The sequence below is a fragment of the Neolamprologus brichardi genome, chromosome 22 (genome assembly GCF_056152115.1).
Source record: "Neolamprologus brichardi isolate AB-2024 chromosome 22, ASM5615211v1, whole genome shotgun sequence".
In the NCBI taxonomy this organism is placed as follows: Eukaryota; Metazoa; Chordata; class Actinopteri; order Cichliformes; family Cichlidae; genus Neolamprologus; species Neolamprologus brichardi.
This window is the reverse complement of record NC_142124.1, coordinates 5497219-5523171: the sequence shown is the minus strand read 5'-3', so window position 1 is coordinate 5523171 and position 25953 is coordinate 5497219. Positions and strand designations below refer to the sequence as shown.

General features: G+C 42.1%; 2 protein-coding genes across 3 annotated transcripts; one reads left to right on the top strand and one right to left on the bottom strand.

The window, feature by feature from the left end:
* Positions 1 to 620: 620 nt before the first annotated feature.
* Positions 621 to 7286, bottom strand: LOC148096631 (CD209 antigen-like protein A). Its single transcript, XM_087835471.1, has 4 exons — positions 7283 to 7286; positions 1459 to 1604; positions 1128 to 1243; positions 621 to 741 (listed from the first exon to the last, which is right to left on the bottom strand). The coding sequence occupies exons 1-4, from the start codon at positions 7284 to 7286 to the stop codon at positions 621 to 623; spliced, it is 387 nt and encodes a 128-aa protein (XP_087691597.1).
* Positions 7287 to 7481: 195 nt separating this feature from the next.
* Positions 7482 to 13407, top strand: LOC148096630 (major histocompatibility complex class I-related protein 1-like). Of its 2 annotated transcripts, XM_087834733.1 has the most exons (5): positions 7482 to 7645; positions 8412 to 8681; positions 9781 to 10059; positions 11956 to 12258; positions 12570 to 13407. In XM_087834733.1, the coding sequence occupies exons 1-5, from the start codon at positions 7600 to 7602 to the stop codon at positions 12599 to 12601; spliced, it is 930 nt and encodes a 309-aa protein (XP_087690859.1). In that variant the 5' UTR covers positions 7482 to 7599; the 3' UTR covers positions 12602 to 13407. The 2 variants fall into 2 exon arrangements, with proteins under 2 accessions (XP_087690859.1, XP_087690858.1); XM_087834732.1 differs by lacking the exon at positions 7482 to 7645 and having other exon boundaries at positions 8300 to 8681.
* Positions 13408 to 25953: the final 12546 nt, after the last annotated feature.

The window sequence follows — 25953 nt, the reverse complement described above, 5'->3', positions numbered from 1 at the left end:
CGCACTGGAACGGTTCGCAGCCGAGTGTGAAGCAGCAGGAATGAGGATCAGCACCTCCAAATCTGAGGCCATGGTTCTCAGCCGGAAAAGGGTGGAGTGCCCACTCCGGGTCGGGGATGAGTTCAAGTATCTCGGGGTCTTGTTCGCGAGTGATGGGAGAAGGGAGCCGGAGATCGACAGACAGATTGGGGCTGCAGCTGCAGTGATGCAGACGCTGCACCGGTCCGTCGTGGTGAAGAGGGAGCTGAGTGTAAAAGCGAAGCTCTCAATTTACCGGTCGATCTACGTCCCTACCCTCACCTATGGCCACGAGCTGTGGGTAGTGACCGAAAGAACGAGATCGCGGATACAAGCGGCGGAAATGAGCTTCCTCCGAAGGGTGGCTGGCCTCTCCCTTAGAGATAGGGTGAGAAGTTCGGCTATCCGGGAGGGGCTCAGAGTAGAGCCGCTGCTGCTCCACATCGAAAGGAGCCAGCTGAGGTGGTTTGGGCATCTGACAAGGATGCCCCCTGGGCGCCTCCTGGGTGAGGTGTTCCAGGCATGTCCCACTGGGAGGAGGCCCCGGGGCAAGGCTTTGATTATTCAGAAATTTTAATTTTCCTTATGTCATCAGTCAAAAATCATTTCTCACAGATCCAGGTCTTGGATACAGAAGATTGTGATCGTGTCCATATTCCCTTAATTTCACAGCATACTGCAGAAAAACCATGATCAGGTTCCTGCCAGCCTGGCGCCCAAAACCTGTTGGATAAAAAAAAAAAAATTATATTAAACTAGACTAAAATCATGTCAATTGTCACATTTATATAACTATGACTCTCTATAAGCATTTTCCAGATTTCTGTCGCAATTGACCTGCTTTAGACTTTTCTCTGAGTATCATCATGTACATTAACAGTTTTCAAGTTTTTTATGAATATTAAATCTTCATGCTCTTAAATCTTAGAATAAAAAGAAGGCAGAGCTGACTCTGCTCTTTGAAAATATTTTCTCAGCTGTTTACAGACATCGGTTATACGTGGGTCATATATTCGGTTGCTGATGTAATGTATTGCCATTCTGTCTTCCAACACATGGTGGTATTAAATAATAACTTTTTGGTTTTAATTTAAAGGAAAATGTCTCACGCCTCTGTCAGCGGGGATCCATCCACCCATTCCCATTCATGTTCCCCAGTTTTACTTTTGTAACCGGCTGTCAGACCAATCCAGGACTCTCCTCTCATATTCAGTTCAATAAATTCCTAATTGAAAACAGACATAAATATTTCGACCAATCATAATTCAGTACTTCTGTTGTAGTAATATCATGTTGTGAATTTGTTTGAAAGAAAAACTAAATGAGATGAAACATTTCAGTTCACTTCTCTTGTCCTTTATAGAATAGATAGATCAATAGACAGTAGATGGACAGATGGTCAAAAACACAGAACCTCTGGCAGTTGCATCAAACAAACACACCCAGCTGTTCCTCTTTGTTGTTTATGATCACCAGATTGGCTCCTCTGGACTGACAGTCTTTCCTGCTGTCAGACCAAATTTTCCTCTCAGTGGATTTAAAGTAACAGCTCATTCCAAATTTGGCCCATTCGATAGGACACTTCACTTAAAGTCAGACACATGATACAAAAACAGATTTCACATTTTTATCCTTCTGCTTGTGTGTGTTGTGACATGTGCAGGCTTGTAAACAGGAAGACTTGGTGAATCTTAATGACATTAAAACACCAGACTGTAAAAGTGCGCTTGTCTCAATAGAGCTTCTATGAGGACAAAAAAGCCACAAAGAGAAGGTCATAGAAGCTCAGAAAAATTATGAAAGCTTGTCATTCATTTTTCCAACGTTTTGAGGCTGGGGTTCTGACATACTGTTGGACTTCAAACTCTGGTTGCACACATGAGTCTATTAAATTGTTGTTCCTCGGCTATTCCATCCTCAGGTCCTAAGCTTAGTAAGAGTTGACAAAAGCACAGACACTCTGTACTTAAGTAGAAATACAAACACTACTGTTACAAATACTCCAGTAAAAGATGAATTACTGATTCAACCTCTTTACTCAAGTAAAAGTAAAAAAGTACAGGCTTTGAAATGTGTTCAAACTGAGAAAGTAAAAAGTAGCTCTTTAGAGGACATTTCTATTTTGTGCAAAGCTAACTGAACCTTGTGTTATATTAACATAATGATAAAGTAATATCAATGGATAAGAATACAAACTTCAGTCTAACTTTTTAAAATTCTAATTATACTCAGCTTGAATCAGAAGAAAAAGAAAATGAAAACGATTGCCTCTAAACAGGAAAATTTGTACAATCAGGGATTAAAGTGGATTCACAGGTTTGAGGATCCCTAAAACTGGTTGTAATGGTTCAGTGTGGGGAAAAGAATCATAACTCATAATAATTTCTATTGAGAAGTCCAGTAGATTTTCTTAGTGTACAAGCTGCTCTTTATGGATGTACACAACCAAATTTAACCAGATGTCAGCAGATGTTTCATTAGTTGTCCTGGCTGATTTCCATCCTCTAGAAGTACACAGTTTATGCTTTTTCTAGTTAGTATAAAGTTGGTATGAAGGTGGAATTTAGTTAGTTGATCTCAGCATCATCACCTGAAATTTATATGGACTCTATGATACACTTGATGTAACCTGACTCTGACCATGAAACCACGGCCACTGTGCACCAGTCACACACTGTTCTTTAAGTTAAATCCATCACAGTACAGACAGTAGCCTGTTTAAAAATGCCAGAGTGTTTCATTTTGGGATGGGCACCGATCTTGTCACGATCCGCAGTGGCTGACTGTGTGGAGAGTGTTTGGAGGACCCAGGTGCGGACACAGATAAGCAGACCAAATTAACTTTAAACAAAAGGCGAGCCTTTATTTGAGGCTGGAGTACATGAACTAAACTAAACGAGAACTGAACAGGGACAATGACTAAACAGGAACCTAAACTGGGAAGAAACTACTAACAGTGAGACTATGAACAATATTGTGCCAGAACATGAGGGAACTGTGAAATATAATAAGCATCATGAGCCATGACCTGCACAGAGACTTGAAACCTGACATGACATAAGGCGTGGAACACAGACGACGCGACACAGACTGAATGAAACACAGAGACTAAATACACATAAGGGATGATCAGGGGAAGTGGAAACACATGAGGGGGAACAGCTGATACACAGGAACCTAATGACAGGACAGGGAAAGTGAAACTACATTAGACACAGACTTTCAAAGTAAAACAGGAAACATGGGGATTAGACGTGACCTGAACTGAACATAACCACATAGACATGACGCATGACAGGTAGGTGCACGGACAAGGGAGACTGAATACAGGAGGAGATGACATAAACACCTAAGAAACAAAGGACTAAACAGCAACCTCGAACTAACTAGATGAACTAAACTAGGGCACAAATGAATACCAAAATATATAAAAACTCAAACACCGGGTCACAGACCCAGCCCATGACAGATCTGTTTTCTATTGCCCATTTGCGGGGAGTAAACGCGCCTTTACAAAAACAAAATAAAAACAAACCAACAAACTAGGGCCGTCAACGTTAACGCAGTCATCACAATTAACGCAATTAAAAATTTTAATGCAATTAATCCATCTGGAGCGCAGATGTCTGTCAACGCATTTGTTGTTTGTCCATTCTGTGCTCCAAATAGGTTGATTGTGTTAAGAAATATTTAGCCGCGTTAATCATGATGACGGTGTTAACGCGTTAACATTGACAACCTACAACAAACACAAAAACTGAAGACATTATGATATAGACTTCTAATAATTTTGGACCGATGTGTTTTCTAAATTCTTTCACACACATATACGAGAAAAGTGAGCGTGAGGGCCGTTGCTGTGCCTGCTCGCTGCTGTGCTGAAGTCTTACAACACAACCTGTCGAAAGGGGAGGGGGCATGCTGTTTCCGAATCGTGCACATTTCATTCATAATGTTGTTAATCCAAGCCCATGATATATTCATTGTTTCTCCTCGGTTGTGTAAAATCCTAGAAAAAAAAAAATCAATATACAAGGTGTAGGTCTATTAGTCTGTTAGTTCATGTTGTGGGGTTGGGTGTTGATACTGGTGTGCAAAATTACTGATGGAAGATGGACAAGAAAAGTTCAAAGCCATCAGGTCCTCAGTTTAGAAAAGAAGAGAAAAGAAGAGAAACGGGCAAAAGATGCACGTAAGCAGATTTGGATGCCGGCAGGTATCATGTATCCTGAAACTAGGGCCAGGACTCTGCAGTCTATTTACACCTACAGGCCAATGGACACTCTTTCAAGGATAAGGATGTGCACATCCTGGACAGGGAGGAACGCTGGTTTGAGCGTGGAGTCAAGGAGGCCATTTACATGAAAATGGAAAGACCATCTCTGAATTGAGTTTCTTGTTTTGTTTTGTTTTTCTTTTTGGTTAAGTTTCTTATTTCGAATTCCTTGTTTTTGATTTTATTCCCTGTATAGATGTATTATTATGTCCAGCAAAAAAGCTACCATTTTCTGTTAACTTCCTGTGTTTCAGTCCTGCATTTTGGTCCTACATGCTGCCTGCCACACAGCATAGCCATGGCATGATTCGTGTGCTGGCAGCTGAGTGGTTGATTTTACACAGAAAGAGTACATTATATTACAAAAATATGAAGGGATTGCACAAAAAATACAACATGCAAGTAACACAGCTCCTGTGAATAATTCAGTAATGTGAAAAGAAAATCACCGTGCAGTACTTTTGTGATAAAAGCACCATATGTATGAATGTTTTGGTCAATACTTGAACAGGGCTGTTGTAAGCTGCAGAGACACATATAAGACTGCAGTCTGGCTTCCTTGTCCCAACTCTGTACAGTCATATTTTTTGGGGGGCGGAGGGGTGTGTGTGTTAAAAGATTTCTAGAAATGAGAGCTGGTCCATCAAATGTTGAATGGATACCATTTCACCTAATCACAGGTTTTCAACAGAAAGTTGTGCAATTATTTACAAAGCCGACACAATTTTCTGGACACTCCTCAGACTGCTTGTTGTTTAAGGAAGACTAAGAAAGAAGGGGGGGGGGGACAACTAAAGTACTAAAGTGCTCCATAGTATAGTGGTTTACATCTTCACCTAATAAGCAAAAGGTCCCCCGTTCAGTTCTCAGAAGAGACTTAAATCCTTTTGGGGTTGTGTCGGGAAGGGCATTTTGTATAAATCAAAACAAATTGACAGTTGCTCCCCGTTTGGGTTTTCAACTGCAACACATCATACTACAACAGTCTTTTTTAAATACACTATCCTGTCATAGTCATATGAATATAAGGAAGCATGCATGAGTGAGAGTTTAGCCAGAATGAATATAAGACAACCTGTCGGGGTGTTTTGTTTGTTATTATTATTGTTGATTTATTTATTTATTATCTTTGGGTCCTTTTCCTGCAACACACAGCCGTTCCACGACACAACCAAATGATAAAACAATGATAAATAATTTCTATTATTGTGGCACATGATTTTTTTCCATCTTAAAGAGTTGAAAGTGAATTGTTTAGTTATTTTTAAGAAAAAAAAAAAAGGTCAAACAGGGTCAAATGAGAAAATTGAAATATACATCTTGGTAGATGACTTTCATTTCACAAATGGAAAGAAAAAGTTTATCTTTCATTTAATGGCTTACGTCTGTGAGCCCTTCAAGGACCTTAAGGTTTTCAGTTCAGTTGCATGAGCCTTGTATGCTCGCCCTGTGCTGCAGTATGGGCAGGTTTTTGCCACAGCATTAAAATTTTTACATCTGTCGATAATCACTACATCTGTAAAAATGTAAGACGACAGTATACTATAAACATGACACCAGAGATGGGCAGTAACGCGTTACTGTAATCTGATTACTTTTTTCATGTAACGAGTAAAGTAAGGGATTACCATTGCAAAAACGGTAATTAGATTACCGTTACTTTACTGTAGGAACGCTGCGTTACTGCGTTACTAAAACCGTGATTTTTTGCGAGAATGTCTCATGACAGTGACGTAAGCGAGTGCGACGTTCGTGACAACAGCTGTGTGCAGATCAACAATGGATCATATATCGAGTGCAGAGAGAGTATGAGCGTGCAGCGTTTAAAGCGTGGAAGTACTGACCTTACTTTGAGTTTGATTCCATAAAAAGTGACAAAAACATTAGTGTCCGTTGTGCGTGGGAAGAAAACTTATTTTTAAAGCGAAAAAAACCCTAAACTTCCGAGCAAGCACCGAGTAGCTACGACGTAATGGGAAATTCACAGAGAAGCTGCCATATCCTTCCACTGACCGCTGCGGCACACCTGCACCAGGGTAAACCTCCGCCTGCCCAACTCCTGCTTTACAGGTGAAAATAGAGCAACAGGACCGCTAGTCTTTGACTTATTTTCTGCTGTGTTTTACTTGCATCTATTTGAAAGACTGAGTGTAGCATAAAAAAAATATTTTATTTTATGTGCTGGAATGTGCAGAAAATAAGTTTAAATGTTAAACAAATTTCTTCCAGTCAGAGAATGTTGCATATAATTAAATTTTTGCTTGATGCATAAAGTTAAAAGATTAAAACTAATAAAACAAGTTTTAAAAAGAGACTTTTCCATTTGATTACATTTTGTATGATGGATTATGCAGAAAAAGTAGAATTGGGCTGAAAGATCTATCGCTTTATCACCTATTCAGGGTGTAAAAAGCGTGTTTTAAAAAAGTAACTAAGTAACTAAGTAATTAATTACTTTTGAAAATAAGTAATTAGTAAAGTAACGGGATTACTTTTTTGGGGAAGTAATCGGTAATTAGTTACTGATTACTTTTTTCAAGTAACTTGACCAACACTGCATGACACATACCATACTATAATCCTATGAGGACTAAAGCTTCACTAAAAACACATCACACTTATTGAAAGAGGAAGAAAGAATGGTCTCAGTGTGAGCTGCATAATAGAAGATTACAGAAAGACCTGTATAAGTGTATCAGTAAATTTATGCCATATGTACTTTGAATTCAGGTGATTGGACACAGGAATAATGTGTAATTTTCAATTATTCCGTTTTTTTAAAATTATTAATCCTGCCTGGACTTATATTCTTCATATAACACCAGCAGCTAAACTCCTGCAAACTCCATACCTTCTGTTACTTTCTGCATCTGAGGGGAGCCGAGTATCCATCATTTGACTCCACTGCTGTTCAGAGCCTTTCAGTTCTTTTAGTCCCAACAAGCTTTCTGACATCTTTCTGTCACTTGCTCAGAGATTTGTCCTTACCCATGCCTGCTTGGGGCTTTTTATTTCAGCATAGAGCATTGATACAAAGCTGGTTGTAAAATGACATGCCATCTCTTAACAGTGAAAAGTCTGTGGGAACTCCCTTTTGCGTTTCTTCTGCCAGCTGTAGGCGGGCTCATTTTGGAAACTGTGGGCCGTATCTGAGCGTAAGAGCAAATATAATTGTTTAGTTTGGAGGACTTATTTCATCAGAGAGTTGATCTGGTGGGTGACGGTTTGAATCTAGCACAGTTCCAAGTCAAGTCCATCATATTTTTAAGGTCTGAAAATCCTGGAGCTTTAACCATACAGAAAGGATGAAGTTATTTATGTTGCTTCTCTTCTGCCCGGCTGTATTTGCAGGTAAAAAAAACCCATTTAATCAAATCTGTAAACAGCAGCATATATGTTTTGCTTTTGTAGGTAGTTCATAGACTCAGTATTAATGCTCATTTAATCATTTTATGAGAATATAAAACAGGACAAATATATATTTTATCATGTGTATGAATTTTACTGGTGTCACAACTCTTTTTCATTACTATCATAAATGATACAGATGAAAAGGTTTGATGTAAAAAGTGTGAAAGAAGTCAGGTTTTCTTATATAAAAGGTTCAAATCAGATTTATCTCATTAAAGTAGTTTTTAAAGATTTAGGCTGATTATTATCAATATTTTTGTAGTTCAGAAAAGGGAAAACTTTTATTTTCTTTACTCACACTGGTTTATTATTTACCTATCAGTTAGTCAGAGTCCATTGGAACCAAATATGCCGTAGAGGTGGTTTCACTCAGCAGCCAATCACATTGACGTGCCCTCTGATCCCAGTAGTCTGTGATATTTGATTGTGAAATGTAAATAAATTGTTTGTATATTTGCACTTATGTCTTATTTTGAAAAAAGCCAATTTAATACTCCAGTTAACTAATAACTTCATCCACATCTTTGTCAAAATATAAATAAGGTTAAGATTTTCTTCACACACACACACACACACACACACATCACTTTTACTGATTCTCATACAAGAATGTGTTCACCAAATCATACTGAATGCATCATGTTTATTATATTCGTATGTTTTATTGACTTATTTACTAACAATATAAACATTGTTCGCCCCACAGAGAGACACTCACTGAAGTATTTCATCACTGCATCTTCTGGAAACCCAAACATCTCAGAGTTTATGGGTGTTGGGATGGTTGATGGCATTGAGGTGGGTTACTGTGACCTCAGAAACAGGATATTGGAAATAAAACAGGACTGGGCGAAGAAAATACTAGACAAAGACCCTCGGCAGTTCCAGCATTACACTTATGTGTGCTTTGAGAATCTGCCACCCTTCTTTACAGATACAATGTCCACTGTGAAGCAGGATTTCAACCAAACTGGAGGTGTGATATTTTATGTTATTCCTTACACCAGTCAGGACAAATTATACAAACACCAACACAAAAGTGATTTAAGTAAATTATTATTTTTTTTTTACATTTTGTAATTAAAGATCTAAAGTCTTAAATATTTACTTCTCTACGGAGCCCCGCAGGGGACATGGGAGAAAAAAAAATTGAGACGGACTTTTGCGAGATCTCGCAAAAGTTTTACGAGATCTCGCAAAACAAACTCGGGATCTCGCAAAACTTTTGCGAGATCTCGCAAAAGTTTTAGCCGCATTCTTCCCATTAGCTTGAAGCTAACGAGAGGTCGAGACCTCCCGTTAGCTTCGAGCTATCGGGAGGTCGAGACCTACTACAGCCGGGAGGAACACCGCTTTCCCGGCACATCGTGCCTCGACCTCCCAGTCGGCTTCGAGCCAGCATCCGAAGAATGCGGCTAAAACGTTTGCGAGATCTCGCAAAAGTTTTGCGAGATCCCGAGTTTGTTTTGCGAGATCTCGCAAAAGTTTTGCGAGATCCCGAGTTTGTTTTGCGAGATCTTGCAAAACTTTTGCGAGATCCCGAGTTTGTTTTGCGAGATCTCGCAAAACTTGTGCGAGATCCCGAGTTTGTTTTGCGAGATCTCGCAAAAGTTTTGCGAGATCTCGCAAAAGTCCGTCTTAATTTTTTTTTCTCCCATGTCCCCTGCGGGGCTCCGTACTTCTCCACTGAATCCAGGAATCATCAAACCTTGTAGATGTGAACATACTTAAAACTGTGATAAAACAATCAGTTATAATCACTGTTGTTTGTCCTGCCCTTAACAATTGTATCTTAACAGTTGTTCTGATTCTTATAATTTGTCATCTAGATGTCTACTCCTGGACTAAATTAGTTTCTGTCTCTTGTCCTTCATCTTTTATTTTTGAGTTATCACATCAAGTTAATTTGTACATGTTACAGCATTTCAGCTAGCTTCTATTAGTCATGCTAATAAAAAGTTGACAGATCAGCTCAGATCTGAGCATAGCTCAAACCTTGAAGAATAGCAGTGATTCACCAAATGAGTAATATTAACAAGTTCATTTTAGTGAGTGTTTTCTTTCTCTTTCTCCAGGTGTCCACTTTTTACAGAGGATAGAGGGCTGTGAATGGGATGAAACCACTGGCAAGGTGACCGGATTGACGCGTTATGGGTATGATGGAGAGGACTTTATCGAGCTTGATCTAAAGACACTGACATGGATCACACTGAAACCAGAGGCTGTCAATACCAAAATAAGATGGGATGCTGAGAGAGCTGAACTGAGAGGCGCTCAAAGCTTTCTCACTGTGGTTTGTCCAACTTGGCTGAAGACAGTTTGGAACACTGCAAGAAGTTCCCTGCAGAGAAAAGGTCGAATTGCATGACCCAAAGCATTTTCATGGATGCATTATTTTTATATTATATGCAGTAGTTTATGTTGAAATATATTTATAAAAAATAGTTATCTCTGAAAAAAAATGTGTAGGTTGACTATTACATCCTCAGCCTAGACTTAACAGGTTTGTAATTTTCCATTCTTTCCAATCCCAAGATTCCTGAACAAAGTTTAAACAACAGTTCTCAAACCTATACTAACAACCAAAAAGCAGGAGAAAAAGGATTTCAACACAAAGAGCTTCTCATTCCCTTTAGTTTCTAGATTCTGATCATACTGCCTACACAAACATTTAATTCAACATTTACAACATTTGCTGGCTCACTTTGCCTCCCAAAGAGATATGGAGAGGTAAAGGGGTCATGTGTAAACACTGTGTAAACACTGTTTACACAGTGTTTACACAGTGTTTACACAGTGTAAACACTGTGTAAACACTGTGTAAACAGTGTTTACACAGTGTTTACACAGTGTTTACACTGGAAAGTTGTGTGAACTTTAGATTTTTTTTTTAAAAGAGCTTTTTTCTCTTTTAGAACAAAACAAATATTTGGACATTGTGTGGGGTTTTTATGCAGTAAGTGCATATGTGATGATTTCTTTATAAACGCACACAAAATGTCACATGCATGGTTAAAATGGCAGTGTGAAAAATGATCATACTGGAGAGGAGTGATGCACAGGTGGGGGCGACATCCAGACTGAGAGAAATTTGCCCGAGTGTTTGGAATTTTTTGCTGAGGACTGTTACGCTGGTTTATATCAATCTGAACAGATTAATTGACGCTTATTTTGGATTGCAGACTTTGGACTTGGAAGCTGGAAAGTGGAGTCAGTGTGGGAGGGTTGGGCAGACTAACGTGATAGGGAAGGAGGTGGATAGCTATAACAGCAGTTATGGAGTTGAGCGATGAGGAGGTATATGGGAGTAATACAGAGGTAAATGAGCAGCAGGAAGTGGTGAGAGGAGGTGGATACTGGAGGGCCAATGACAGAAAGAGAAACAAGGAGAAGGAGGCTAGGCTGGAAGGTAGAGACAGTAAGAGTTGGGAGGATGTGGTGAAGAAGCCACAGCTGGAATCCCTTCATCTTGTGTTGAGCTTCCAGGGTAATGGAGAAAAACAGGTGGAAAAGGCGACAAAGCTTGCGAGTGTAGGAAAAGTCAAAGTATAAAGAAGTGTGAAAGCTGGAGTGCAGAGAGTGAGTGGGAGTAAGGAGATGATAACAGGAGTCCCCTTTAGTGTTAACACAGCAGAAATCGTCTAAGCTTGCGTAACTGTGGAGTACAAAAAGAATGATGAGAGGATCAGAGAAACATGTAGGTGGAGCTTAATGTTAAAGATGCAACATAAAAACTGTATTTAGTGTTTATAAAGTATAAATGTGAGGAAATGTCTCAAGACCTATAAAGTGGTTGAGTTTCGGCACCTTGCCAAAGCACGTGGAGGCAAGAGAAGGTCTTCAGGATGTGGAGATCATGAATGGAAAATGTGGGGCTGGTGTCAAACCAAAATGCTTGAACAGTGGAGGGGAAGGTAGTGCTGCCTACTGAGGATGTGAGACGATGAAGCAAGAGGCCGATTTCCAACATTGGACAACCTTAAACCCATTTCTTTTGTTTTGGTACCTCCCACCAGAGGTCCAAGTGGAGCTGTGGAGCCAGCAGGTGTTTAACAAAATAACACATTTCTGTTTCATAGCCTCAAGTTAAAGTAATGTCAGTTAAATATGACGTGTGGAAATACTGCAAATTGCGTTTCCCCTTAACTGTTCGCATTTTCTTTCCTTAACTGTTTTTCTTTCTCAACTTTCAATACTACTTTCATCCACGTTCACTCACTCTACACAACTTCTATCTTCCTCCTCTCCAGTTCTTCCATCAGTGTCTCTCCTCCAGAAGACTCCCTCCTCTCCAATCAGCTGCCACGCTACAGGTTTCTATCCTGGCAGAGCCGTGATGTTCTGGAGGAAAGATGGGGAGGAGATTCATGAAGATGTTTATCTTGGAGAAATCCTCCCCAACAATGATGAGACCTTCCAGATGAGTGCTGACCTGAGCGTATTATCAGTCACACCTGAAGACTGGGGAAGGTACGACTGTGTCTTTCAGCTCTCTGGTGGTGAGAACATCACCACAAATCTGAATGAAAGCATTATCAGGACCAACTGGAAAGGTGAGAAAAACATATTTGAGTAATTTAGTTTGTTGATACTGTGGATTGTTAAATGTGAGGCTTGAATCTTTCTTCCTGGCTTCTTTTTTCATTATTATTATTATTTTGGGAATAACTGATGGATATCCAAGCTGGGCTGGAAAATATGTACATTCTTCAAGGCTGTTAATGCTGTTAATATTCTTAAGATTAAGAAAAAAAACATATTTTTTTAGTCTGTAAATTAAAAAAAGTTTCACTAATGTTTCATACAAAAGCCATTCCACGATCAGTGGACTAACTGAAATTGTTTTATTTTTTTAACCCTCCAGCTCCTGTCAGTGTCACTGAACTCTCTGTGTGACTGAATCAACATCACGTAGACAAACACAGCACCCTACAATCGATGATACACCCCTCCAGTTAGACAAGTTTAGGGAACCGAAGATTCGTGGTTATTTTATTAGTGATTTTTCTACATAACAGTTTTTAAATTTCTAGTAATTTTTAATACCATCATATAATCATTCAGTTGTTACTGAAAAAGACAAGTCAGAATCTGTAATATCCATTGCAGTCAAATTAATCTATTTCATCCATATTAACAACGTTTAGTAGTTTTCAGTTTGAGTTTCAGAGCTCAGAAACATCAAACTGTCCCGTGTGTCTCCAACACTGCCTGTTCTCCTTTGTGGGTATTAAAAGGTCGCTCTACATTTATTATGTTCTTAAGTGTCAAACCACAGCCTGACCCACTGCTTTCAGCTGGATCAGCTGGCCAAAGGTTTTTGGCAGTGTCATGCAACTCTTTGCTTAAAGTTGTTTTATTTTCCAATAAAATGAATTTATGATTTTTTTCCCCCCAATATTTACCAAAATGTTATGAGTGTATATCTGTGTCACGAGTGTGTATCTCAATAATGATATGCAGATGAGATGCAATTATGCCCCTTCTGGCTGCCTTGATAATTATTTTATTCAACTTAATGTCAAATATGACAGCCTTGCAATCGTTTTCAAAATTTAGTGATAATCATCAGCCAGAAAAATGTGATGGAAATCAGGGATTTTTGGGGGGGAATGCTGTCCTGTGTTTTGTTGCTCACATAAAAATGGCGTTCAGTCATGTTTCATTCAAATACAAATAAATAAAAATGATAAATCTCTTAACTACTGTATTTGTTTTCTTTATTGACTTTTTTTTTTTTAAAGCTCTATTAAAATGTTTGTAGAAGCATTAAGGGATAAACTGCAAATACACAACCTTATTAATTTTTGTTCAATTTTCTAAAAAAGAAAAAAAGACAGAAAGATGTTTATCATCGTAGAGAAATGAACGCCCTTAATATATTTTTAAGAAAAAAAAATGTCTCAAGTAAAAATAATTTTGTAGAACAGGTTAAATGTTGTTGTTAGGCCTTAAATCCACATATCAGACACTGATCAACAAACGTGTTTTGTGTTGTGTGAACTTTAGATTTTTTTTTTAAAAGAGCTTTTTTCTCTTTTAGAACAAAACAAATATTTGGACATTGTGTGGGGTTTTTATGCAGTAAGTGCATATGTGATGATTTCTTTATAAACGCACACAAAATGTCACATGCATGGTTAAATGTCCTCAGGACTGCTGTAGGTGAACGAGGCAGCCGATCATATGCATGTAGTTAAGCTCTTTCCCAGAAGGCGTCACTGCTGAGCTTTCTAACAGCGGAGGCATTGATTAAAGCTCAACCGGAAAATGACACTTTGTACACACTGATCCAAGACCCCTTTGAGCAGGCATGTGCAGAGGGGGGGGGGGGGGGGGGGGGCTAGAGGGGCTTGAGCACCCGCCCCTTTCCTGATGGGTGCCCAAAGTGCCCTTTTGTTGAGGCAACTTTTTAAATAAAAATTATTTATTCTTTTTAATGTGTGTGTGCGTGCGGAGTCCTGTCTGTGCCCCTCAACAATAATATTTAACTATTAATCACAGTTTTGCTAAATAAAAGGATTTGGCTTGCATCAGTCACATGATCACATTTAACCAATGATCGCCCTTGACGGCAGAACGCGCTGGTTACGAGCCGGGAACGAGCTCACAAAGAGCACGCGCATTTTTTGCCGTCCGGAGCTGTAGGAGAAACACAAGTTAACTCAGAGACACAGACTGATGCGACAAAACCAGTAAGTAGGTGTACAGCGTACACTGTAGTCTAAAGCACACAGGAGCATCAGCTCATTATGTACACGTTGGTAAGTTGTCTTGTTGCAACTGACGAACTGAAACAAACGAGCGTGCTGTGTGTGCAACAGCGCGACAAACATTACCTGTCCTTTTATTAACCGCACAAGTAGTGCTGGTCATAGCTGCTGGCTACCTGTGTAAGGCTGTCATGGGTCTGTAGCTCTGTCACCGTTTTAGGGAACATATTTAGTTTTAAAGTATTTAGAACATATTTAGTTTTAAAGTAAGTTACAGAGCTTTTCCTGCCTTTCTGGACATGCAATCCAAGCCTGATGTCATTGTTTAGTAATATCGGATACATGAAATCAGCTGGAATGCATCGCGTGTAATAGCCATGGTTCACCCCCTTCCACAATTAATGTTGTACATTTTTCAATGAACTGCTAAAATCTCGTTGCCATATTATGTGTCCATAATTGTAAAGTTTATGCAAACTCTCACATTGATAATCGGGCAAGATATTACATCCATTTCATAGACAGGCTTCCCTACAGTTGTGTGAAAGAATTAGCGAATTGTTACATAGCACGTATGTCTGCAAAGTCACTCCATTCGATGTTTGTTCGCAATTTCTATAACCTCCGAGACCACCAACGATAATATTATTAAGCCATAAAGAGTGATATGAACATATATAGAACCTACCGGAATGAAAATGCCTGGAGCACTGGAGGTATTTAAACCCTAGTGGGAGTTGACCCACTATTAACCATGGTTAATAGTGCATCCACGACCCTCCTAAGGGACAAGCCCTGCTAGTGTTTTTAAAAGCCTCGGACTCTCCACCATTTGGTCTTAGGACTAAAGAAGCTTTTCACATGAGAGGTAAAGTTATACAGTTATGATATAAAGTTATCATAAGTCTGTTTCACATTGACCAATAACAAACACATAATGCTTCAGAGAATGAAAAAAACTTTCCTCAACTTCATGTGAAACTACTGCAGTGGATGTCATATGTTGTGATATGAGCGTGATGTTTGACTCAAAGTCTGGAGTTTTAGCCATGTGAACCTACAAGCCTTTCTCCTGTTGTTTATGACATATTTACACCAGAAGTGTCTATAAAAATAAAAAAGAAGGAAATTTTTTTTTTGTCATCAGAATTGTTAATAAATATGTCACCTATAATTCAGGAATTTGTAAGGATGCTGAGGATGAAGTCACATGATAGAGCAAATACATTTTCTGTTGAAAGTAGAAATGATAGAGAACCGATGGGAGTTGGAGCTAAAATTTTCTGCCTGTTTCATTTACTCTTTGAAAGTCACTGCAGTCAAATGAGATCACTGGAGTCAATCGAGCTCACAGAGCAGTCTCTTTCTTTATCTCATTCTCTCTCTCTCATCTAGAAGAAAAGCCAATATTTATTGAAATGTTGGATCTCATTTAAGTTAATAATAATGAGAGATCAGGTATTATTTTCTTTCACAGCCTACATTTGGGTTTGGCCATTTGTAATAAATAGAAGCAGTAGTATCAAAATCATTAATTCAGTAATGACTCCTCCTTAATGATGCACAGCTCCTTGCTAACGCTTCAGCACTATCAGGGTAAATAGGAGTTTGGCGCCTACTTGTGGTGGATGAATTAGTTGCAGAGTCTTTTAAATTAATCCATAGTTACTTTGCATAAAACCTTCTAATAATAGCATAAATTGTGTGTCCAGGAAACCATATAACTGAGCTGGAGCTGTTTTACTAAAGTATGCTTTATTATTCAAGTATTGTAATTACCATTGCTCATATGCGCATCAGTGCGTATAAGTGGATTAGACAATATTTACTTAGTGTGATAAATGGAAGAATTGTGTACATATTCAAGCTCCTTCATCTGTAGATTTTATTTATTTATTTATTTGTTTGCTTGTGAGCGGAGAAGCACTCTGACCTTAATAAAGTGGTGTCTCTTACCTTTCCACTTCATTGTATTTCAGGTATTTAGATTTTCTGAAATGCCCCAAATTGTTAACATTCTTTTATTCTGTTATTTCTTACTGACATGCCCCCACAGGCAGAGAAGTGCAGGCAGATCAGAAGATATTCAAGTGAAAGTGATCTGAGATGTGCTAACCACATAAGTTAAACATATAACACTGTAACCACAAACCCTCCTAAAACACTGTTGTCAAGACATTTATTCTAAAAGACACTTCTTCAGCTGAGAGTCAGAGAGTGGAGACACACACTCACTGCAGTTTTTACTTGCAAGGGCGATCACAGAGCGCTCACATCAGAGTGGGGGCCCTGTGAAGTGCGCTCTGTTGCCGCTCTGGCCTTTATTTATATACAAAAGTAGGTGCATTCGTTTATTACATTGAAATGTGGATTGTTGTTGTTTACATTATATAATATATTGTGTTCAGTGCACGTCACTACAATGTGATTTCGGAAATGTATAAATATACAAACAAAAGGCTCTTCCGCGGAAATCTCTTGTCGTCAATAAACAACGATTAGGGAGCAGCATAGTATTCAATGAGAGGACCCTGCACGTCAATTCTCGACGCGAGGGGGGTACAATGCGCGTCGATAGGTGAAGCAGAAGGAGCCTGACCATGCGTCACACATTTGATGAGTTGGGAGTGAGAACGTGTTGACAATCCTTGTACCACAAGCCATTAGCTAGAGTTAAAATAAACGGGGACCTGACAGACAGTTTTGAGCTCTTCAGAGGAACCAGGCAGGGTTGCTGCCTGAGTCCAGCCCTTTTTGGGCCTTTGGCTCAGTACAAACGGCAAAGTGCAGACTTAAAAGGGGTTTTAGTTTCTAAAATTGAACAACGAATAGGTCTCTTTGCTGATGATATAATTATATACCTACAGGATCCTGACATGACCTTTCCTCGGTTGATTAAAGCATTAAAATATTTTGGCAAAAATTCAGGGTATCAACTAAATATCGTAAAGACTCAAGTACTTTGTCGGAATTATTTCCCCAAAGATTCAATTCAAAACGAATATAAATTAAAATGGGACTCAAATAAGATCAAATATTTAGGTGTCTATCTAACTAGCGAAATAAGTACACTATACGAGGCAAATTATGTAAAGATTAGTAATACAATCCAAAATAATTTGATTAAATGGGCTCCACTTGTCATGGACCTCAGCTCAAGAAGAGAGGTAATAAAAGTGAATGTGCTTCCTCGACTATTTTATCTATTCACTTCATTGCCAGTCCATATACCAGATGCACAATTTGGTAGATGGGATAAATTAGTTAGTAGATTTATTTGGAAAGGGACAAAGCCAAGAATAAGATTTAAAATGCTCCAATTAAGAAAAGAAAAAGGAGGACTTGCCCTCCCGAATTTCAAGGAATATTTCTATGCAGCCCAGCTGAGATATATTGTTTACTGGTGTTCACCGGATTACACCTCAAAATGGAAGCATATGGAGATAAATTATCTCTCATCATGTCATCCACAAGCAAGACTGAGAGAAGAAATTATACAGTCTACGAACATAAATCTCATTACTGAATTCACTATTAAACTCTGGTGGATTATAGTGAAGAAATATAGAATTATAGAAGACTGTAAATTGCTGATTTGGCCTGCATATTCTCGAAAATTCCAAAGTGGACAATGGGATAGTACATTTTTAAGATGGGTCAATAAAGGAATTACAGCAATGTGCACATTAATAGACGGGAAAACAATCAAATCCTTCGAGAATCTACAGAGACAATTTGGACTGGATAAATCAGATTTATTTAGGTATTTTCAATTAAGACATTTTTACAATACAGAAATTAGAAAGAAGCTCTTGAGAGAAGGAAGCCATATAATAGAAATAATAACAGGTGCATATAAAAATCCTCCATCAAGAATTTTATCGAAATTATATAATGGCCTGCAAAATTTGAATAGGAATGAAACATTATATATCAAAGAAAAGTGGGAATCGGAATTACATCTTGAGTTGTCAGAGGATGACTGGCGATCCGTATGTCTCACACAGCATAATTCCACCAGCTCTAGACGATGGAGAGAATATGGCTGGAAAAATGTGATTAGGTTCTTTATTACTCCTTATATCAAAAGCAAGCAGCTGAAAACACCCCAACGATGCTGGAGACTATGTGGAGACCGGGACGCCAATCATTTTCATGTGTTTTGGAAGTGTAAAAATATCAAACCTTACTGGGAAAGCATTGCAGTAACAATGAAGAAAGTGCTGGGGTATGACGTGCCGTGTGAGGCACGAGTAATGTATTTTGGAATATGGGAAACAAAGGAGGACCATCACTTGTTTAAAAGTATGTTGTTGTCAAGCAAAAAGGTAATAACAAAAAACTGGCTGAAAAGTGACCCTTTAAAATTGGAAGAATGGACTGACGTAATCGAGGACATATATATAATGGAGAAAATGACCTACACTTTGAAACTGAAATCTGACAAACACCGAAAACAGTGGACAAAATGGATAGCCTATAAGACTCACTCAGCCCCATAAGGCAGGGACCTCTCCTCGTTTTTTTTTTTCTTCTTCCACAGATTAGGTGTCCTTTATTCCTTTTAGTTTGTTTCTTTTGTGTTCCTTTTTCAGATTTTTGTTTGCATGTACTATAAAATTGGAAAAAGTACAAAATAAAAAGTTTAAAAAAAAATTGGTCTGATCTGAAACATTCAAGTGTGACAAACATACAAAAATAAGGAATCATGAAACAGGCAAACACTTTTTCACACCACTCTATATCTCACCAATGATACACAGGAGATGCACAGTTATTTCTCTCTTCAGTTCATCGTTCCCAACTGCCTTGATAATGTTTTTCGTCATTTCAAAAATGACAAATATTGTATGGGGTTTTTTTTTGTGCAATTTGTTTTTTTATACTAAGTTAAGAGAAGTGATTATAAACAAAGAATTGAAAATATGCTATTTTATACTTTACATTTCAGAATGAATTTATAAATTATTCAACTGTTTTTCGTAGTGTCTACCTTTCAATGTAAAGTGCCTTGATTTTGATGTGATTTGGCGCTGTACGCATAAAATTGAATTGGATATTTATGTATCGTTTCATGTTTACCTTAAGATACTGTGGCAGCACAGCAAAGAACCAATGATGCCACACACACACTAAAATGGCGGTGTGGCAATCAGAAGCTCAAAGCTTTTACAATTTAATGAAAACCCGACCACGCCACCCTGGGGATTTCAGCCAGAGAATACTAAGTTGAGACTATGCAAATTGTAAAGAAGGTGCTTATGTGTTATACTTAGGCCAGAGACCTGGTTCAATGTAAAAAACAAACAACAAAAACAATGTATTAACAACTATTTAAAATACCACATTAAAGAGTCGATGAATTTGTTGTACATGTACTTTAAAATTCAGAGCTGTGGCTTACCAGCAGGTAAATGGAATGCCAGATGAGGAGAGGCCCAGAAAAATCCCCAACTCATACATGCAGCTCACCTTCTCACTCTCACACTTAGCTCAGACCAAGGGTGCATAAATAAGCATAGCAGACAGAAGGTCCCATCACCAAGGTACCCAATCGCCTCCACTTTAGGCCTTAGGCCTCTGAATAAAAGAAATACAAGTTGTTTATCCAACACTAAAACCAAATACACTCTCTGTGGTTAGCCCTACACTGGTGATCTGCAGCTAGAGAAATCTTCAATTTAGAGCAGATAACTTCACAGTACTATTCTGAGTTCTTATACGACTGCTCTAATTGAGTAATTCAGTACATTAACAGGCTTCCATATATTGCACGTACGGCTCAACCACTTTTCTAAATTGTCCAACTTCCAGTGAGACAGCAAAACAAAACAAAAAGGATGCAAGAAACCATGGTGCAATGGACACACACAAAATGCAAATCCAAAAACGCAAAGCATGCAGCACTTCCCAGAGAACCAGTAGCAGCCCCGCTATAAAACTTTCAGCTGCCCACTCAGGCCCAGACTTCCTGCGATGACATTTACAGCAAAAAGACATTTATAACAAATCAAAATTCCATACCGATCAAACAGTGTTGCCCAATTTGCAAACAAAGGGGCCAACAGGAGACTTCTAAAGCTACAACCTATAAACACACTGGTTTACTACCAAGTAAAACAATATTGTACGGCACAAAATAAAAACATACCAGCAATTGATGGAAGGCGTCAGGGAATTAATCCGCAGGGGATTTCTACAAAACATGAGTAACACCAGCCAATAAAAGTGTAGCCGATTTAGGTTTAGGCAGCATACATATATATGTAACTCCTACTTGTAACAGGGGATGTCGGCACCTGGTGAGCGAGAAGAGCCATAGCTGTTGCTTTATCATAGGTCAATTAAATTTGAATTGAAAAGGTGATGTTGCTGTACTACACTCATTTTCTTTTCTCCAATGAAGGTGTACTTAGAGTTCCAACCTGGGGCGGTGGATTGGCAGACCAGGGTGATGGTTCCCATCTTCAACAAGGGGGGCAGGACGATGTGATCTAACTGTAAGGGGTTCACACTCCTCAGCCTCCCTGAGAAAGTCTATGCCGGGGTGCTGAAAAGGCGAGTCCATCTGTTAGTGGAACCTCAGATGAAGGAGGAAAAATGTGGTCATGTCAATCATGTCCCTAAGTATTCTGTGGGAAGTGATTCAGAAGTATGGAGTGTCTCACCCATTGCTACGAGCCATTTGATCTTGTGTGACGTCATCAGACTGCATGCCACTGGGTGGTCGCTAGCATCGCTCGATGAGTCTTGAGAGTGTCTTGTTCACAAAAATCAAACATTTTTTTGAACCTGGCAATGAGGGAAATGGCTACAAAAAACAACGCTGCGTTCCCCGCGGGCTGCGTCTAAGTATATTCTCCCGGGATGCCCGGACACATTGCTATGAGAACAATCATGCACATCAGGACATATTAATTTGCAATAGAAAATCGATCGATCCGAGTCGAGTCGTGCTGATCCGAGTAGGTACTAATGGGGGACGTATATGTCTTAACACCATGGAGTTCCCCCTGACAAGCCAGAGGAGGTGGCTAAGGAGATAAGTCTGGGCTTCTCTTCTTAGGCTGCTGCCTCCATGACCCAGCCCTGGATAAGCAGAAGGAGACAGATAGATGTTACTGGACTACAAGACATTTCTTTAAAATGTGACTTTTTAAAATATGAATGTTAAAGGTATTGAAAAAAAATTACAGAACCAGGACAGTGGTATATGTATATTTGTTTATTTTAGAGTTTCATCAGTTTACAGTGTAATTATTTAAAATTGCTATTACGATATTCAAAACTACATATTGCCTTTAGTATTTAAGACTGTTTTAAAAATGATTTTTAAAATTTATTTTCAAATAAACCATTAAAATAATTCCCAAAGCTTGATTCTGTTCATCTGGACGTAGCGTTTTCAGTGGGAGAAATGATTTGTCACTCATCCAAGTGATTTCTTCAGTCTCAGCTGACTGCAGGTTATAAACAGTACATTTGCACAGAAACTGAAACATGCCCTCTGAATGAACAATGGGCTGTGTTTCTAGATCATCAAAATGTGAATACATCAATCTTTACACACAGATCTTGCTGTCTTTGACAGTCTCATTATTTTTATTATTATTATTATTAGTAGTAGTAGTAGTCGTAGTCGTATTACCTAGTGGTACGGGGATTTCTTAAAACGTGAGTTGATCACAATTATCAACAGTCTGGCATAATAAGTAGCTTTGTTTGGAATTGTGTAGGGTTTGTCTGCGTCATCATGTCATCAAGCTGAGACGATAACCAAAGTGGCGTCTCAGGCAGGTGTCACTGGGAAGATGAGTTTCCTTCACAAATGCTTTAAAATTTTCAGTGTTTCACGAAGCCTTGCTTTTATCCATCACAGGGCCGTGCAGAGAGGTTTAAAGGGGCAGGTGCTCAAAGTTAAAAAGGGGCACATTGAACCAGGCTGAATAACAACAACACACATTCATCAAGAATCTAATATGAGAAGGGCAGGGCTGTGTTGATCTGAGACTGTAGACATTAAAAAGGAGAGATGGTAGCTGATTAAACAAGTGTCATGAGATAATAACAAAATGCAAAGATTGATGACAGCGCTTGGAACCATAAGGACACAAAAAAAACTGTGAGAAAGGTTCCCACCTTTCGGCAACTGGGCTGATTTGGAGGAAGACCGGTGTTGTGCCAACAAGTGATTGCCTGTGTCAGGCGTTGTGTGGAGGCGAGGAAGAAGGAACCCAAACGCAGGACTCACAGGTAGGTGAAGACTGGTGGATGTTTATTATAAGGAGTGGAGGAACAGAGGGTGAACGGACACTGACTGGCTGGAACACTGAATGGCTGACTGACTGAGAGAACACGGGGAGGACAACATCACACGAACATCATCAATGACACGACAAAGAACGAATAGAAACAGAAGACTTAAATACACAGACTGATGAGGATGATAATGAGAGACCGGTGAGTACACAGCTGAACATAATCTGGCTAACGGCACGAGACGAGCTAACACAGGAACAAACAGGAAGTGACGAAATAAACTGAACGTGAACAAAACGGAAAGCACTGGGTCACCGACCCAGGAACCCTGACAGTACCCCCCCCTCCAAAGGCCGGCACCCGACGGCCAAAAGAAAGAAAAACCAGAACAGGGCGGGCGGAGGGGGCCCAGGACGGAGGGACGGAGTCCAAAACAGAAACAGTTCAGGTGGGCGGCCGCGTGGCCGGCGGCCGAGACGAGACAGTTCAGGTGGGCGGCCGCGTGGCCGGCGGCCGAGACGAAACAGTTCAGGTGGGCGGCCGCGAGGCCGGCGGCCGAGACGAGACAGTTCAGGTGGGCGGCCGCGAGGCCGGCGGCCGAGACGAGACAGTTCAGGTGGGCGGCCGCGAGGAAGACGGCGGCGGCCGCTGAGCTGGTCCGGTGGGCGGCCGCGAGGAAGACGGCGGCCGCCGCTGAGCTGGTCCGGTGGGCGGCCGCTGAGCTGGTCCGGTGGGCGGCCGCGAGGAAGACGGCGGCCGCCGCTGAGCTGGTCCGGTGGGCGGCCGCTGAGCTGGTCCGGTGGGCGGCCGCTGAGCTGGTCCGGTGGGCGGCCGCGAGGAAGACGGCGGGGGCCGCGAGGAAGGCGGCGGCGGCGGCCGCTGAGCAGGACCGGTGGGCGGCCGTGAGGAAGGCGGCGACGGCCGCTGAGCTGGTCCGGTGGGCGGCCGCGCCAGCGATGACGTCCAGAACGTGGCTGGGGCGACGGTGCGGCAGCCGCAGGACCAGGCGAAGCAGAGGCTGGCGACGCGGCAGCCGCAGGACCAGACGAAGCTGCAGCTGGCGACGAGGCTGAGGCCGGACCAGGCGAAGCAGAAGCTGACGCTGAGGCTGAGGCCGGACCAGGCGAAGCAGAAGCTGACGCTGAGGCTGAGTCCGGACCAGGCGAAGCAGAAGCTGAAGCTGAAGCTGAGTCCGGACCAGGCGAAGCAGAAGCTGAAGCTGAGTCTGAGGCTGGACCAGGCGAAGCAGAAGCAGAAGCTGAAGCTGAGTCTGAGGCTGGACCAGGCGAAGCAGACGCTGAAGCTGAGTCGGAGGCTGGACCAGGCGAAGCAGACGCTGAAGCTGAGTCGGAGGCTGGCCCAGGCGAAGCAGACGCTGAAGCTGAGTCTGGACCAGGTGACGGCACGGGAGCCGGGGGTGACGGAGCCACAGCTTTAGGGCCAGCGGGCGCGGAGGCCCCTGGCTGGAGACAGGCAGGGCCAGCGGGCGCGGAGGCCCCTGGCTGGAGACAGGCAGGGCCAGCGGGCGCGGAGGCCCCTGGCTGGAGAGCGGCCGGGCCAGCGGGCGCGGAGGCCCCTGGCTGGAGAGCGGCCGGGCCAGCGGGCGCGGAGGCCCCTGGCTGGCAAGCAGGAGGGCTCACAGCTGGCTCTGGGTGCTGTGGCTGCAGGTCCGGGAACTGAACTGACTGGACGGGAGGCGACTGGACTGACTGGACGGGAGGCGACTGGACTGACTGGACGGGAGGCGACTGGACTGACTGGACGGGAGGCGACGGGAGGCGACGGGACTGACTGGAGGCGACGGGACTGACTGGACGGGAGGCGACGGGACTGACTGGACTACAGACTGGACAGACTGGACTACAGACTGGACAGACTGGAGGACGGGAGGCGACTGGACTACAGACTGGACTACAGGGGACTGGAGGACGGGAGGAGACTGGACTACAGGGGACTGGAGGACGGGAGGAGACTGGACTACAGGGGACTGGAGGACGGGAGGAGACTGGACTACAGGGGACTGGAGGGAAGGCTGAAGAGCAGGTGAGTGAACTGACTGGAGTGGGGAAGCTAAGGGATGAACAGAGGTTGGCGATGCTAATGGCTGAGCTAATGACAGAGTTACCGAGGGGGATAAGATTGCGGCCTGGGCTAATAAGGCTGGTGCCTGAGCAGGGGACACTTCAGCTAGCCTAACCAGGGACAGTGCGAGGGCGTGAAAGGTAGGATCAGGAGGTGGATGAAGAGGTGAAGCAGTAGGTGGGCCGGTGAGCTCTTCCAAGCCTCCAGGGAGGTCAGGCTGGGTTGAGGCTGCCCTCAGCCTGGGCGCTGGGACAGGCACGGGAGGTGGCTGGACACCAGTCACCCCCACCCGGGAAACAAGAGTGGATGTGGAGGTAGACTGCGTCGCAGCTGCCTTCCTCCTGGGAGCTGGCACCGGTGTGGGTGTAGGCCGGGCCCTAGACATCTGAGGGGGTGAAATGGCTGAAGAAGGCGGCCAAATCTGGGCTGCCGTGCTGGTGGGGAATGGCTGAGTGACGGGTGTGGAAATGGTGACCGGGTGTGTGCTACTGGCAGGTTTATCAGAGTTCGGTCTGTTTCTTCTGCCACCACGATTTACAGTCTTTGCGGGAGCACAGCAGAAAAACTCTTCCCAGTCTACATCATCCAGGAGGGAATCTCCCCATGAATCGGAGATGAGTCCCTTAGTTAATCTGGGTGAAGTGTCAAATGAGGAGGGTGGAAAACAATTACCGGAACTCACCACCGGGAGTTGTTGACAATAGTCCGTGTTATGGCGGCGTGTGCGCCGCTTTCTCCGGGAAGAGGAAGCGGGCGGGGTGAACAGCTGAGCATCTGGCGCGGTAGCCTCCATTGAGCCGAGGTGGGAGGCGTAGCCGCGGTGTCGTGGCGAAGGTGGAGGTCCGGCGAATGAGGCGGCGGGTGTGTGAACGAGGAGCGGAGCGGCGAGAGAGGGAGCGGCCGAAACGCGGCCTGAAACGTCCGCTCTCCGCGGCAAATGCTCCGGGGCAGGTGAGGCAGCAGGTGGGGGAACGCGGCGTCTCCGAGGCCCGCCCAGAGCCAGGCGAGTCCCCTCGAAGACGTGCTCTCTCTCCGCGAAGAGCCGCTGTTTTCCCCTGACCAACTCTGCCCAACGGTAAAGCGCTGCCACCTGCCGCTCGTTGAGGTCCGAGTCCGCTGGGTCCCAATCGTGTCTTCGTGGCACGGGTCGTGTCATTCTGTCAGGCGTTGTGTGGTGGCGAGGAAGAAGGAACC

Bases quoted from the DNA above. Each gene is read 5' to 3' on its own strand.
- LOC148096631 (XM_087835471.1), bottom strand. The intron at 1,244-1,458 runs GTGTTTGTTTGA...GTTTTCAATTAG, and splicing joins ACAAAGAGGAACAGCTGGGT to GAATTTATTGAACTGAATAT. The intron at 742-1,127 runs GTGAGACATTTT...TTTATCCAACAG, and splicing joins GGATCCCCGCTGACAGAGGC to GTTTTGGGCGCCAGGCTGGC.
- LOC148096630 (XM_087834732.1), top strand. From the start codon at position 8,315: ATGTGTTCACCAAATCATACTGAATGCATCATGTTTATTATATTCGTA. The intron at 8,682-9,780 runs GTGTGATATTTT...CTCTTTCTCCAG, and splicing joins GGATTTCAACCAAACTGGAG to GTGTCCACTTTTTACAGAGG. The intron at 10,060-11,955 runs GTCGAATTGCAT...CCTCCTCTCCAG, and splicing joins AAGTTCCCTGCAGAGAAAAG to TTCTTCCATCAGTGTCTCTC.